This window comes from Mytilus edulis, chromosome 10 (assembly GCF_963676685.1).
Source record: "Mytilus edulis chromosome 10, xbMytEdul2.2, whole genome shotgun sequence".
Lineage (NCBI taxonomy): Eukaryota > Metazoa > Mollusca > Bivalvia > Mytilida > Mytilidae > Mytilus > Mytilus edulis.
The window spans coordinates 38914978-38932081 of record NC_092353.1 but is presented as its reverse complement, the minus strand read 5'-3'; the positions used below and the strand labels follow the sequence as shown (position 1 = coordinate 38932081).

Genomic DNA, 17104 nt, shown 5'->3' with positions numbered 1-17104 from the left:
ATAGCTTAAATGCGGTGCTTTAAAGTGGAGTTAAAACACCATTAATCAAATCGAGCTTTCTGCAACAAAAGTCGAAGGCTTGACGAAACCATATATAGATTGCTCTTTGCTTCACATCCAGTATCAAATATTACATGCATATTTTGGACAAAAGATAACACTATACAGTACAGATTTTTCAAAATTGTGGAAGGATAAAGAGTAACCTCTAATAGTTTTTATTTTTGTTAATTGAAATGTGTGGCTGTCTCATTGGCAATCATGATGGTGGAAGATTTTAACAACCTTAACTGCTTATACAGCCCTTGCATGGTCTTATTGGCAATAATACCAAATCTCCTTTTTTTTATACTGAAGACAGAATAGTTATAACAAACATTTACTAAATATGGTAAAAATTTAATGTCAAAGCAGTGTGACCGGTCTCCCTTCAATATCATCTAAGAACAAGGTACTAAACACATCGTTGACAAAGTTTGGATGATATTTACATGCTCTATCACAATCTGGACTAAAGTTTACTTCACAAACTACTGGCTGCATTGTTCTCTCCCCTGAAATCAAAATCAGATTAAAATTTAGTTCATATAATAATTTTTGAGGTTCTCATAACCTATTAGATGATAAAGCTGAAAATTAAAACATGCGGTATGGGCTTTTCTCATTGTTGAAGGCAATAGTGACCTATAGTTGTTAATTTCTGTGTCATGGAATCTTGAGGAGAGTTGTCAAATGTCAATCATACCACATCTTCTTTTTTATATTGGTTGTGTTTAATTTTCCATTTCAAAAGATTGCTAATAAATAAATGATAGATTGATTGATTGATTTTCATTTTGTTTAATGCCCCTTTCAGCACTATATTAAGGTGCCCAGTTTTTATTGGTGGCTGATGCATGAGTGCCCAATTCAAATCATCAACCATTAGAAACCTAGACAATCATAGTCAGATTAGAATTAATGCACCAAGGTGGATTTAGAGGATTTTTCAGCCCCCCCCCCCCCTTTTGTGGTTAAAAACTGGTTGAATATATAGGGTATCATTAAAGCATGACTGGAGCAGTATCCTTTTAGGCAGTCAGTGGGCCCCTTCTGGATCCTCTACTGAAGCACCTGCCACATGCAGTGTTCTGTTAATGCTAAAGAGTTTGTGCTGCTCACCTTGGTCTCTGTGACATTTTAACAAAAGAAAATTAATTTAAGGAAACTCTCCAACATTGTAAATGGAAATAGAATTCATGACCAAACCAGGTGCTCCGCAGGGCGCAGCTTTATACGACCGCAGAGGTCGAACCCTGAACAGTTGGGGCAAGTATGGACAAAACATTCAAGCGTGATACAGCTCTGAATTTGGATTGTGATCAAATTTTTGACATTACATGGGTTTTTTTACACAAAACAAATGTCAAGATTTTACAAATCAATTAAAGATTTCTTCTTATTTAAATCTAAAATTAAATAGTTGACACAGCATAGGTTTCTGACACAGAATGAATGTGGTCTAATGAACTTAAAAGTTTTTTTTTGCCTTTGAGCAATTCACTATGCTGTTGAATATTAATCCTCTCAAAAAAATGTTTGAAGAAATTTTCTTTTTATTTATGAAATCTGAAATGAGAAAAATTTAACCCCCCCCCCCTTTTTTCACATCCCCGTTTCCCTTTTTCCAAAACTGATATCAATTCAAATTTCTAATGGAGTTTGCAACAATAACTACTCTTTTAAATACATCATAAAATATTAAAATGTAAAATAAAGTGCTTGTTATCACTGAATGGTAAAGATTGGTTGGTAGTAAAAGTGAATATACATTGTTTATTGTATAAAACAATAAAAAAAACTTCATCAGCAACATTTTATATTGGCAAATTTCCAATGAAGTTATTTACATAAAGTTATTGGCAAATAAAAATAGAAAATGACATCATAGTCATGTCTGGCAAATGTCCAACATACATTATCTAAAAACATTTTAGATAAGATAAGGAAATAAGATGTAAAAAAACTGCTTGTTATCACTGAATGGTAAAGATTATTTTAATTTATCAGTTGGTAGTAAAAAGTGAATATACATTGTATATTTTATATAACAAAGATTTAAGTTGATTCTGGACAAAGAAAGATAACTCCAATTAAAAAAAAATCTTGCTATTGCACAATATTTTGCAATTAGATATTTCTTGCTTACTATTCTGGACAAAGAAAGATAACTCTAATTAAAAAAAATTTGCTATTTCACAATATTGTGCAATTAGATATTTCTTGCCATTGCGCAATACTGTGCAATTGAAAAGACTTGCTATTGCACAATACTTGATATGGAATCCTGATTTGGACCAACTTGAAAACTGGGCCCATAATCAAAAATCAAAGTACATATTTAGATAAAGCATATCAAATAAGCCCAAGAATTTAATTTTTGTTAAAATCAAACTTAGTTTAATTTGGACCCTTTGGACCTTAATGTAGACCAATTTGAAAACTGGACCAAAAATTAAGAATCTACATACACAGTTAGATTTGGCATATCAAAGAACCCATTTATTCAATTTTTGAAGAAATCAAACAAAGTTTAATTTTGGACCCCCATTTAGACCAACTTGAAAACTAGGCCAATAATTAAAAATCTAAGTACATTTTTAAATTCAGCATATCAAAGAACCCCAAGGATTCAATTTTTGTTAAAATCAAACTAAGTTTAATTTTGGACCCTTTGGACCTTAATGTAGACCAATTTGAAAACGGGACCAAAAATTAAGAATCTACATACATAGTTAGATTCGGCATATCAAAGAACCCCAATTATTCAATTTTTGATGAAATCACACAAAGTTCAATTTTGGACCCTTTGGGCCCCTTATTCCTAAACTGTTAGGACCAAAACTCCCAAAATCAAACCCAACCTTCCTTTTATGGTCATAAACCTTGTGTTTAAATTTCATAGATTTCTATTTACTTATACTAAAGTTATGGTGCAAAAACCAAAAATAATGCTTAATAGGGCCCCTTTTTGGCCCCTAATTCATAAACTTTTGTGACCTCAACTCCAAAAATCAATCCCAACCTTCCTTTTGTGGTCATAAACCTTGTGCTAAAATTTCATTGATTTCTATTTACTTATACTAAAGTTATTGTGCGAAAACCAAGAATAATGCTTATTTGGGCCCTTTTTTGGCCCTTAATTCCTAAACTGTTGGAACCAAAACCCCCAAAATCAATCCCAACCTTCCTTTTGTGGTCATAAACCTTGTGTCAAAATTTCATAGATTTCTATTCACTTAAACTAAAGTTATAGTGCGAAAACCAAGAAAATGCTTATTTGGGCCCTTTTTGGCCCCTAATTCCTAAAATGTTGGGACCAAAACTCCCAAAATCAATACCAACCTTCCTTTTGTGGTCATAAACCTTGTGTTAAAATTTCATAGATTTCCATTCACTTTTACTAAAGTTAGAGTGCGAAAACTAAAAGTATTCGGACGCCGGACGACGACGACGACGACGACGACGACGACGACGACGACGACGACGACGACGACGACGACGCAGACGCCAACGTGATAGCAATATACGACGAAAAATTTTTCAAATTTTGCGGTCGTATAAAAAAACGAACACGGATGAAGAAGGACAAAGAAGACAGACAACGAAGACAGACACCAAATGATGAGGAAAAAAATTAGCGTTTACTTTGAGTAAGATTTTTCCATTACTACTGTATCACCTTTAAAATAATATTGCAGTACTACATTCCCAAGGCAAGGCGGTATCCTCAAAACAAAGGTAAGTCACTTGTTGTTTAAAGTCATATGAAATGAGTGACTGGTGAAAAATAATGTTTATCCAATTCTTGAACCAATGCATGTATATATCATAAACTTAGTCTTCTGTGCACAATTTTATCATTTTTTAGGTAAAAATATCGTATAATCGTCTTTTTTTTTCTCTCTGTCTGTAATGAAGTAAAAATATGGCAGCTCATTAATTGTTGTGTTTTGAAGCCGTAGTTTACAGTTTGTCACCTTATAGTAAACAGTCTAACAAAGAATCTTGGATAATGAGCACCTGTATAACATGTACAATGACCAAATTTTAAGAGAGGGTCATGCTGAGGTCACTTTGAATACGGAAAATATGTCTGCAAATTGCTTCCTGGAAGCAAGCAATTAAAAAAAGGTAAACCTTTTCTAAATGTGGACAAATTAATTTTCTTCAGAAAAAAGTATATGTACATAAGTTCAATAATGACAACTATCCATTTCGTTCTAAAAAACATACTGTGGATTCATTTATTTTTCGTGGGTACCAATTTTTGTGGGTTACGAAAAAACTTGCCTATTCGTGGATAACTAATTTCGTGGTTTTGTCGAAGTCTGCATATAAGCCTATAGAACATTAGTTTTTTGTTGAACATTTAATTTCGTGGTTCACATGCACCCACGAAAACCACGAAAATTGGTATCCAACGAATAATAATGAATCCACAGTATACATCATTTTTTGTCGAGCCTGCAACTTTTGTTGCAGAAAGCTCGACATAGGGATAGTGATCCGGCGGCGGCTACGGCGGCGGCGGCGGTGTTAGCTAAATTTTTAAAAGCTTTATATTTTAGAAGGTGGAAGACCTGGATGCTTCATACTTTGTATATAGATGCCTCATGTTACGAAGTGTCCGTCAGTCACATGTCCAATGTCCTTGACCTCATTTTCATGGTTCAGTGACCACTTGAAAAAAAAGTTCAGATTTTTTGTAATGTTGAATTCTTTCTTATTATAAGTAATAGGATAACTATATTTGATATGTGCGTACCTTGAAAGGTCCTCATGTCTGTCAGACAGTTTTCACTTGACCTCGACCTCATTTCATGGATCAGTGAACAAGGTTAAGTTTTGGTGGTCAAGTCCATATCTCAGATACTACAAGCAATAGGGCTAGTATATTCGGTGTATGGAAGGACTGTAAGGTGTACATGTCCAACTGGCAGGTGTCATCTGACCTTGACCTCATTTTCATGGTTCAGTGGTTATAGTTAAATTTTTGTGTTTTGGTCTGTTTTTCTCATACTATATGCAATAGGTCTACTATGTTTCTTGTATGGAATGATTGTAAGGTGAACCTATCTAGCGGGCAGATGTCATGTGACCTTGACCTCATTTTCATGGTTCAGTGGTCAAAGTTAAGTATTGAGTTTTGGTCTTTTTATCTAATACTATATGCCATAGGTCATCTACATTTGGTGTATGGAAATATTTTATGATCTTTATGTCAGTCGCGCAGGTTTTATTTGACCGTGACCTCATTTTCACGGTTCATTGCACAGTGTTAAGTTTTTGTGTTTTGGTCTATTTTTCTTAAACTATAAGTAATAGGTCAACTATATATGTTGTATAGAAGCATTGTTAGCTGTACATGTCTGCCTGGCATGGTTCATCTGACCTTGACCTCATTTTCAAGGTTCATTGGTCTTTGTTTAGTTATCTTGGTTAATGTTAAGTTTATGTGACAGTTGTATTAAAGCTTAGCTTTATACTTAGGACTATCAACATAATATCAATGATTAGTATAGAAGGCAACACATTTCAGCGTGTGCACTCTTGTTTTAATTTTCATATGATTTTAAAAAGTCAAATTACTAAAGTAGTTTGTAGTAATAATTAACATAAAAACACCCAAGAAATTTAATTAGTGTTGAATGTTTTAAATCCATTATGGATCTGTAACAAAATTTTACGGTTTGAATGACTTTTTTAACTTGTAAATGTGAAGAAACAGAAATTTTTAATACTATTGTTGCTAACATTTCATATTACTTTAAAAATGATTTTTTTATAAATCAATATACAATATGCTCATAGGAGATAACTGATACAAAAATATATTCCACAGTGAATGTGAAATATCTATCTTTGAAAATTTACAAGAATCTGTCATTTTTTCTGCAATGTCTGAATTCTTTTAGAAAATACAAATCGTTAAATTCCCAATCTCCTTCTGAACATTAAATTTTCATTTTACAAATCTGTTTTGAATAATACAGACCCCGCCTAAGAACAATAATTACCTTTAGTATTAGTTTTCCACTTGAGTAACAAGTCCACAGCATACATGGCTCTTGACTGAGGTGATGGTGCTATACCAGCTGGAGCAGGTTTGCATGAGGCTGCCTCAAACATTTCTCTGAACATTTGGAATATACTCTCCTAAAAATAAGGTTAAATATAAGTAAATATTATAAGTATACTATAAATTCAGAAAATTAATATGAGCTTTTTCTTAAGGCAAGAGACAACTTTCGAGTTCGATGCATTTCCGTCAAAAACTCTGGTTTTAGTGAAAGTCATTTGTGTGTTTAGGGGCATTGTCACTTCCATTCCAATGTTGAGCGATTGGTTGGAAAACTATAATTCTATATTGTACGAATTATTCGGCAAATTGAATTCTCAAAATTGACAATCAGCATTGCTGTCATTAGGAAATTGTCATTAAGTACCTACAGAACAACCATTATTTCTAGTTTATCCTGCACAATGACGATCACTAAGATGCTTGATGAACATAAATAGTGCAGGGATACAGGCAACCCCCTCTATCTGGTAAATGACGTCATAAAGGCGTGTATAATTGACGAGTTTTTTCCAGTGACGGATGAACTTGAAAGTGGTCTTTTGATTTGACTGGGTAAGTATTAACCAAAGCACACCTTCAGGTGCAAGATTCACTCACTGTGTTGAAGATTCATTGGTGGATTTCGGCTGTTTTCTACTATTTGGTCAGATTGTTGGCTCTTTGACACATTCTCCATTTCCAATCTCAATTCTATTATAATAAAACACTTTATTCTCTTATTCATTCTGATAGCTGATACATATAGCTGTATGCAGATTTTTTTTTCTGAAATTGCAATAACTAATTTTTGTTCACGCATCTTTGTCAATATAATGGAATTTGATGCCACTGTCATACAAGTGAGAGGTTTAGCTAGCTATAAAACCTGGTTCAATCCACCATTTTCTACATAAGAAAATGTATGTACCAAGTCAGGAATATGAGTTGTTATCCATTAGTTTGATGTATTTGAGCTTTTGATTTTTGCCATTTGATTAGGGACTTTTCATTATGATTTTTCCTCCAAGTTCAGTATTTTTGTGATTTTACTTTTTTCTGAACTCCAAAAGCACCTCTCTAATTGTTCCTTCTACATATTCACAATCAACTGATTCCTTCTATATTAACTCAGTTACAGACACCTTTTCTTGTATAAAATTATGTTTTCATGAAGTTTTTCTTACTTAAACTCTAGTTTTCTTTGTATGCATTATGATATTTTTTTTATACTATTTTCTTATCTGTTGAAAATTTTGATATAAAATAATTGTTTAACATTTATCACAACTCCATTATGACCGAAATATTATATTTTTGTCTCATTTTTAGCACAAAATTGATATCTATATATAGTAAGCCGACTATCAGTAAGAATGTGACTAATTCAGTATAAATTGACCTAACTTAGATTTTTAAAGAAATGCTACTTCTTTATAAGAACTGTTTTAAAAGTGGCCAGGATCTAATGTGCAGATGGACTTTTTTTTAGGGGAGATTGTGAAATTGTTGATGTTTTACCTCTACTCCACAGTCTCCACTCCATTTGTGATCTGGATATTGACTGTCAAACATTGGTATAAAGTCATCATAGTTTATCTGAAAAATCAAGAATATTGTCAAAATGGTATTTTACTTTATCTGTTGATAAAAGTGTTCCTTTAAAAGTCTATGTAGCAGGACAATTTTCTTATCATGCAGGGTTTCATCTTGTATAGATCTGATAATGTTAACATTATAAATCTATATGTCTATTCATTACAATTATATATTTTACAACTTTTTTTTAAATTAGATTGTCACTCAAAAATGATTTCAAATCTTATGGCTTCTTTAATATAAATCATAATCTTCAGGTAATCTTAATTTTGAATCCTATGCAGTTTTAACTTTAACTGCTTTAAGAAATATCATTATGTGTGTCCTTAAAACATTCCCCAACTTAAAGTTTCAGCTTCTTCCCTACTAAACATGATTTCAAAGAAAATTCATCAACTTTTTCTTATTACTTTCTGGCATAAACATCTTGCTATACAAAATGTTTTTGTATTTGGTTCTCAATATGTCCTAGTAATTTTGGCTGCCTAAATGTTTAGCTCTGAATAAGATGGATGAAGGTTTCATAAAATTTGGCATTTTTGCATTATTTTGTGAAAATGGTGATACTTTCGAATATCTTTTTATAACATATACCAACCTGTTTGAGATTTTGACCATCTTCCACATAGTTCATGACTGTAAAATGTTTTTCATAATCATCAAAATGATCCAAAGAGAAAGTCCTAAAAAGAAAAAAGATCATATCATTATATCCATGTCCTTAAGCTTTTCATTACTTATTTCTTTCAATAACAAAACTATATGAAATATAAGTATTACTGTAGAATAACAATAGGGGGACATGAAAAAATAGGTTTTCACTTAATAGAGGTAACATTTCTAGCAGGTTTGACTGATGTGTTTTTTGTAGGTATAAATCTAGGTTTACAGTATAAGATAACATGATACTTCTCAATCAATCAAACTTCACATACTTGTTTGCAAATCTGAGCCAAAAGACTCTGTACACGTATAACTTGAGAGGCTGCACACTTGAAAGTAGAACAATATATCTAATGTCAAACTTGACATCACCAATCTCCTCTCTGTGGAACAGCACTGGATCCTCTACATATTTACAGGCCACCTACAAATTATCAATAGAAATAAACTTAATAAAAACTTATAACCATGGTATATTAATTTTTTGTTCTGGCCTGATTGAAGGCAATTTTTCTTGTTCTATTTATTCACAAAAAAGGAGGCTTACTTAGAAACATGTAAAGATGATAGATTACACAATGTCTGTATAACTTTTGCAAATTGGTAAATTATTTTATGTACTTTTTAATTTGGACTTTTGAAGAATGAACGAAAATGCAAGTTTAATTAAATATTGCGAATTTAGGAATATCTAATTATTGCGAATTTAGGAATATCAAATTATTGCGAATTTAGGAATATCTACATACAGTATCAGATATCAGAATCAAGTTCTTACTATTGCCATGCTCGGGGAGTCACATAACTTGCATCAATTTTTGAATTTTCAGTATGTACTTAGATAAAAGAATCTACTATTAAAACAATAGTGCAAGCTGGTTTATGTACACGTGTCATTATACACATGTTCATGTATTTGTGTGCTTTACCTTAGGTCCTGATTCTGGAAGCCTGACAATCTGATTTAAGTTTGAGGTAATATGCATGTCTAAACCTCTAGCTAAATTCCATGGTTTACATATCCAATGATTGTCTAAACCTCTGAAAAGTTAAACAAAAAAATTATTATAAATTACCATTTCAACTAGCTTCATGTAGAGGCTAATATCTTTTCATCCTTTTATGACAAAAGAAGCGATATGAAGAATTAATTTATGTTAAATACTGTGGATTCATTATTATTCCTTTGATACCAATTTTGTGGGTTTCGTGGGTACAGGTGAACCACAAATTGAAATGTTCAATGAATTATAAATTTTCTATATGCTTTGTATGTAGATATTGACAAAACCTCAAAATTAGATATCCAAAAAAATGTAAGTTTTCCTCAATCCACAAAAATTGATACCCACTAAATCTACAGTATCACTCTTTATACTTCATAAAATCTATAAAATGCAAAGAAACAGTGCTTTCATTGATGTCATGTCAAAGACAAAGCGTTTCTTTAAAACTATGATATTTTGATTTACTACAGATACTGGATCTAAAACATTAAATTTGAAGATCATAAGACAAAATTACATGATTTAGTAGAACATGAGAAACTAATCAATTCATCTCCTAATTCTCTATCTAGGTTGCAAACAGGTTCTGATTCTCATCTTGACTTTGATACTGAACACATTGTCATGATAATATTGGCAGTTAAAAACACTAAAATGACCTTTCTTACAGGTTCAAATCGTGATTGTTAAAAATTTAGGTGATCACTGACTGCAGAAAAGAGTTTATAATATAAAAAGAAAACATTTTTGAGGGTCTGAGAATGACGGTTAGAGAAGGGTGACTGCTGAAATAAGGTTTCTGTAAAGGGAGGTTTGACGGTGCTACTTTTTTTATGACCCCATGGATCATCTGGTAGAAAAAAATCATTCCAAATTTATGTTTTGGGATTTTTGTGCACTAAAATACATCTTTATATCCATTTCAAAAATAATGCTGCACAGCTCTAATGATGTAAAACTTATTCTATATTTAAAATTTATTAAATGTTTATTCTTTAGTTTTTGGTGGGGTTTGTGTTGTTTATTCGTTAGTTATCTATGTTGTGTCATGTGTACTATTGTTTGTCTGTTTGTCCTTTTCATTTTTAGCCATGGCGTTGTCAGTTTATTTTTGATTTATGAGTTTGACTGTCCCTCTGGTATCTTTCGTCCCTCTTTTAGACAAATCTAAAATCAAATATACTTTGAGAGGTACTTAAACTCACTTTTCCTTTCTATTTTGGAAATATGAAACAAATAATGGTAATTCAGTTTGTAAGTTATATGTCCTTGGAAGCCATGCTGGGTCTGTTTCCATGGTTTCAGGGTCCTCCATATCACTTCCTGCTCTCCGACAAACAACAGCTAACATGTCCTTCACTGTGACCACGCATTCACAGGGGAACTGATTTACAAATTTCCCAGGTGTCTCTTCACTTAACTTTCTGGGGAGAAAAACATATTCTAAGCATTTATTAACTGTACTAATCTGTTACAAATGGGATATACTTTTTTATGATTGAAAACAAATCAAAAGACTAATGTATCTAACTTAGAAATCAGGACAACTTAACAGAGACAAAAAATTGTAGACACGAAGATATGAAAACTTTATATGTATAATTAACATATTTTTTGACACTGGTCAGAATATCTTACTTTCTTAGGTAAAAACAACCACTGCAGACATCTGAACTTTAAGTCAGAAGTATTATCAAGTGATTGAGATTACAACACATAGAGTTTAGTCTATTTTCTTGCAACTTTCCTAGCAAAATTGTGAAGACACAACAAACAGGTCATTTCAGGGCCTTTTACAGCGACTATTAAAGCAGTAAGAGCTTTGCTCATTGTTGAAGGCCATACAGTGACCCTTACTAATTTCTGTGTCATTTGGTCTCTTGTGAAAAGTTGTCTCACTGGCAATCATACCACATCGTCTTATTTCTTATTTTTATATTACAGGTACAAAATATGTACAAATGTCAATTAAAAAAAATCCCAACCTTTATATGTAATTACTAGTTGTCTTTACTGTGATGGTTTCCCAATATTACAAGTGTTAAGAAGAACTAGTATATTACTTACTTGTAATCCTTCCAATGTGTATTGCACCAAATAATGTCTGCCTCTTCCATAGTTTCTACAAGTTCAAACCGCCCATCTGTCAAAAACTTGGGGAAACTTTGATAACTCAAAAAAACTTTAACATTTCTGTCTTTAGATAAACCTGGGTAATCTATGCTCATATCAGGAAGGGTTTCACCCTGCTTATGGCTCTGCAATAAAAATTAATGGTTTCATATTGATATATACATTTCTTGAGTGTTGCAAAGCTTACTTAATTTCACAGTTGAAACTTCACTGGAACTAGGGTATAAACATGTTTACAGTAAAAAAAAAAAAAAAAAGGTCTTTATAGTGGTTCATGGTCTGAGATTCTGTCCAGACACTCCAGTGAGCTTCCTCCAACAACAAAATCTGGTCATCAGAATATATCTAATATTGCTGAAAGTGACACTAACAATCAATCAATCAATTATAATCATCCAAATCATACAGATGTATTTACTTTAGAATTGTTCTGCATTAAAAGTTTTATGATTTATTGATAATGTATATCATGCATTTGACTAAAAATGTCTATTATTTGCTAGTTTCATTAGTATAACTGTTCTGATATCTTCAGTTTTGACAATACATTTTTTTACGTTTTCAGTATCATTGTCATAATGTATTCAATAATGAATCATCATAGATATAAGTAGATGTGATATAAGTGCCAATGAGACAACTCTCAATCCAAGTCAGAATTTGTAAAAGTAAACTATTATAGGTCAAAATACGCTCTTCAACAAGGAGCCTTAACTTTTATTTATAATTTTTCTATTTTACAAATGCAAATGATTCAATTGCAATTACCAGAAAATAAGAAATGTCAGGTTCTTTTTGTTCATAGTCTGTTTGTTTTAGGTCACATGGTTGCCATGGTAACAATCTGCACTGACATACATCTTGATTGGAAACATTTTCAACAAAATTTCTGGTTACTTCTCCTACAAGGAAATCAAAGATGCATCATTGTAACATGTATATAAAAGATGAATTGAATATCACCACCAGTTCTGATAATAAAGACTTATACGTATACCAATACCGTGGAATTCATTTATTTTCATAGGTTCCAATTTATGTGGATTTAGATTATTTTTTTCATGGATATCTTTTTTCATTTTTATGGCAAAGTCTGCATACATTCCTTTAGAAAATATGTAAATTTTGAAATTCATTGAACATTTAAAATTGTGGTTTACCTGTACCAACATAATCCAAGAAAGGAGTAGGTCCGGTAAGGGTTGATTTTGGCCTCAAATTTCAGGTTCATCTAACGAAAGTTTTTGAACACTTTTTAAACACTTAAGTGTCTCTTTCAATTGATTCGCTAAGTTTATGTGAAAGATTTAAACTGATTTAGTCATTAAAAACGCTCTGATTTAAGCTTAAATATGAAAAATTTATCAAATATGCCAAAAAACGTCACTTTTCAGATGGTTTTTGTCAAAAATGAAAGTGGCCGCATCCGTGTTCATCCTCAACCTTTATATATGTTTTGTATTATCATCAAATACAACTTACATTTCAATATTATGAATGAACACGAGTGCGGCCACTTTCCTTTTAGATGGAAACCGTCTAAATATGAACCAAAATGCTAAAATTTTGAAGATTTCAGTAATTTAGCATGACTTAATGATGCTAGAACGCGATATTTGTGAATTGTTTTGTCAAAAACAGCTCATATTTATGTAGCAGAAGCATTTTACTTTCCAAAATATAGCTTAAAGAATACATTTTCACAATTTTCTAAAACTGCTATATTTTGGGGCCAAAAAGGGGTCTTACTGAACCTACTCCTTTGGTATCCAACGAATATTAATGATTCCCCAGTATATTAAATAGAAACTTTTTAACTCCCTAAACAAGGTTGTATCTAATATTTAGTATGCTGTTCTATGTTTTTAAGATAATTAAAACGTGAATGCACTGGAGATTAAAGGATTTTAAGACAACTTTAAAAAACACTTTTTCATCAATTCCATGTGCTATCTATACTTTTGGTCACCTATTAATAAAGTATTCATTTAGTGTTATTGCAAAAAATAAAAGAGATAAATTCAAAAAAATTAATTTTCAACATAGCAGACAAAAATATCTATTTATACATGTACCAGCTTGGTATGATGTATTGTTGAACCTGGTCAGTGACCAATATGGCATCTACACAAAAGTAAAGAAGCAAAAACTGCCTTAAAAATCACTGTACCTCCTTCTTCTAAATCTTGGACCGGCCAAAGTAATGTAAAAGATATCTGTAATGGAGCATAGTAAAATGGTGCTGTTCTAAATGAAGGGGTGCTTGAGTGTTGTATTCTGGACCCAAACTCATCCATGATATACCAAAGTGGCATGGCTTCATCTGATCCCTGCAACAGTATACTTATTATTCTACATACTGTAAATTCAGAAATTATTGTGAGGTTTTTAATTTTTGCAAAAATGCAACAGAATTGTAAAGGCAATAATTTAAACTCAGATTTTGAAATTTAATATGAATTAAACAGGATTTTTCTCAAAATGGTAAAAATTATAATTGCATTTAAGTCTAAAATGACAAAATTGCAATTATAAATGCAGGCAATAAATTCTGAATTTACAGTAAATGATTCTATATGTACTGTAAGCAGAAACTACACTTGAAATCCTCAGTATGTTATCTGTATTAGAACTGACCATATCATTGCAAAAAACAAAACACCATGCAAAGACAAACAACACTCAACAGTCCACAAAACACATCTATATAAGACTAGTTGTAAACACAATGACTTCAAATGAATCAGCACCCCATCATCACCTGCACACTCAGGCCAAATCAATCAGGGGTATAAATATTCAAATTAATAATTTTCTTAGGATAAACATTCTTATCTGAAAAGATTGATCAATTGTTTCTGAATAAGCAGCCTACCTGTATAAATTAATTTATTGTTGCTTGCTAAATTCTGAAAGTCATAACTGTAAATAATTATTTTTCATAAATACTTGATATTATTATGCTCAAACTTCAGAAACAACTTATACTGCAATTTTACTCTTTAAAAAGCAGTTATTTCCTAAACTGCTAGTTCTTTTTTACAAAATAAATATCAAACTATATTCACCCTTTCTAAATGTCCAAAGCTGTAAGTCTGGTTATACCTGAAAAAGAAATGTCTCTTTTAATTCTTTAAAAACAAAATGTTCTACAGTAATTTTCATCTAAAACTATAAAATTTACTATACAGTGAGTGTAACATTATTCCAATGTTTTTATTCATATCGAAAATTTAAATGGGGGGGCAGTGCTTGGCTGTGAATAATTAGAATATACTGTTGAGCATTAAAATATGGAAATAAAGATGCATCATACTTCGTAATCAGCTTTTAAAAATGTTGCCATAACATTAACGACAAGTTGTACAGAATCACATTGCAATCAAGTGAAAAATCCTCAACCTAAAACTTTGTTGATTTTCTTCCTGTTATTCTGAGAATGACAGCTATTACAGGGATATACATTTCAATCATCTCACAATGACCTTGGTGAGTAAGTACAGAGGTTTGAAAATAACTATAGTTTTTTCTATTGACTTGTGAACTTAATAATGTTTTGGTAATCAAACTACTGCTTTCTAACTCTTCAAACAAATTGTTTGGAGTATTTTTAATCAAATATCAGTATCTCTCCATCAACACATTTATCTGGTGAAACAATATATAACTTACTTCCACATTTCTATGAGTATATCTCCCCAAACACATTTATCTGGTCAGTGGTGAAATGTTATCTTTTACTTACTTCCACATTTCTGTGAGTATTTCTTCAATAATCTCTTCATTATCTTGTTCTGTGTCAATCTTCATTAATTCAGCCATTCTTTCCATTAAACCTTGTATCATCTGTAACTGTAGTCGAGCATCTTTTGTTTGGTATGTCCAAGCATGATCAATCAAGTAAATTCTAAAAAGAATGAACCAACAAAATTTTCAAGAAGTAAATTATATTACAGCAAATCAACCTTTATGGGCTCAATTATTCTGAAATGTGTTAGTTAAACAGATGAATTGCAAAAAATATGTTGAAGGAAGCAGTGATTTACATATTATTTTCTAGTATGAAAAGAGCACCCATCCTAAACACATACAGTCATGCACATACATTAAATATTTTATTAAATTTAAGTAAAATAAATTTGATTTATTTCTTATTAGTTGCTCATTGTTTAGGTATAAATTGGATTCAATGCTTATATGCTAATTCTGGATTCTAAACTTTAAAATCCAGTTGATATGGTTGTTAAAACTGAGTAAACGGAACATTTTAATGAAATGAGTTTAATTTGACTGCTACTGTAAAACAAATGTGTTACATGCTGTCTATAATTGTTATGGTTTTTATCTAATGTATATACAGCATTCAGAGGCTAAGATTTTTCAACACATCCTCAAATACAAAATCCACTACATAGATACAAAATTGCCAGATTCCCAACATAATTTATGAAAGAAATAATTCAGTAATTTTGTAGGTTAAATGACAAAGGTTATTTTGAAAAATGGTCTTACTGGTTTGGATCTTCACATGAAATCTTTTTCTCTGCAACTACCTTCCATTTAACATTATCTTCCTCATCCATATAACATAAAAGTTTGAATGAGCTGCCAGCATCAAGAATCTGCAATAAAACAAAACTTCATTAAATAGTTATCAGATGTAAATTATTGCAACAATAGTTTTTATACCACAGTTATACATGGCTATCTTTCTTTAAGATATAAATCATTAATTATCATATGATTCAAATTGTAAACTTTTACTGTGAAGAAATTAATAACTGTAAACTGTCTTATTCATGATAAAAGTGAACTTGTACACAGAATAATTAAGTATGTTTTTTTAACTTGAAAGTTTTAGACTGCACTTCCTAGTATTCATGCAAATAAGTAAATGTCTTCTGAATTACATGTCAAAGGGAGATAATTTTCTATAGCTCATTATATTTGCTTTTAATCATTTTCATATTACCAGAAAACCTAATTTACTATATTGACTGAAGTCATTTGAACTAACAAGGTCATATTCACTTGACTTTTTTCAAGCATTGGTATACAGGTATGTATCTGTGACTCAAACGACATTGGTGATGAGTACCATTAAAAAAGGCATTATATTATGAATTGTGGATCTTTTAAGTTTGAAAGAAAGAAATTTTTACCTACATACTGTTGGTCAAACCCTAATGTCTATAAATTTGATCAACTGTTAAATTCATGTAATATTGTAATATTAGAAAAACTATGTAAATTTATTAAAGTTATAAATGTGGAAGTCAATCCTCCAAGTTAATTTCATTGTATTGTTCACACATGCTTGTAATAATTGTACCTTATAGTTACATTTATGTATGTTCTCTATAACTATGTAATTGTAGTTTACCCTTCCACCGATAGCTGCCCAGACAGAAGCTACTCTGAGACGATGGCTTCCCTGGCTTCTATTACTAAAGTGGGAGATCTTCATAATAAATGTCTATAAAAACTTGTCTGTAGTTATTTGTGTCTTTTTTTCATCCACTAATATCATGTTCACAGTTTTGTTCATGTTCTAATAATTTTTTCTTCATAAAATATTAAAATTTTCAGCATTATTTAGGTG

At 31.3% G+C, this 17104-nt stretch overlaps 1 protein-coding gene across 1 annotated transcript in view; it reads right to left on the bottom strand.

Annotated features, from left to right (window-relative positions):
• Nucleotides 1-378: 378 nt before the first annotated feature.
• LOC139491127 (tubulin--tyrosine ligase-like protein 12) overlaps nucleotides 379-17104 on the bottom strand; it is a 17763-nt gene continuing 1037 nt past the window's right edge. Inside the window, exons 2-14 of the mRNA XM_071278535.1 lie at nucleotides 16015-16124; nucleotides 15248-15409; nucleotides 14571-14607; nucleotides 13673-13832; nucleotides 12271-12404; nucleotides 11437-11627; nucleotides 10575-10793; nucleotides 9292-9403; nucleotides 8635-8786; nucleotides 8298-8382; nucleotides 7622-7699; nucleotides 6060-6198; nucleotides 379-554 (exon numbers count right to left, since the gene is read on the bottom strand). Coding sequence (XP_071134636.1) covers nucleotides 406-554; nucleotides 6060-6198; nucleotides 7622-7699; nucleotides 8298-8382; nucleotides 8635-8786; nucleotides 9292-9403; nucleotides 10575-10793; nucleotides 11437-11627; nucleotides 12271-12404; nucleotides 13673-13832; nucleotides 14571-14607; nucleotides 15248-15409; nucleotides 16015-16124 — 1728 coding nt within the window. The 3' untranslated portion in view covers nucleotides 379-405. The remainder of the gene's footprint in view (nucleotides 555-6059; nucleotides 6199-7621; nucleotides 7700-8297; nucleotides 8383-8634; nucleotides 8787-9291; nucleotides 9404-10574; nucleotides 10794-11436; nucleotides 11628-12270; nucleotides 12405-13672; nucleotides 13833-14570; nucleotides 14608-15247; nucleotides 15410-16014; nucleotides 16125-17104) is intronic.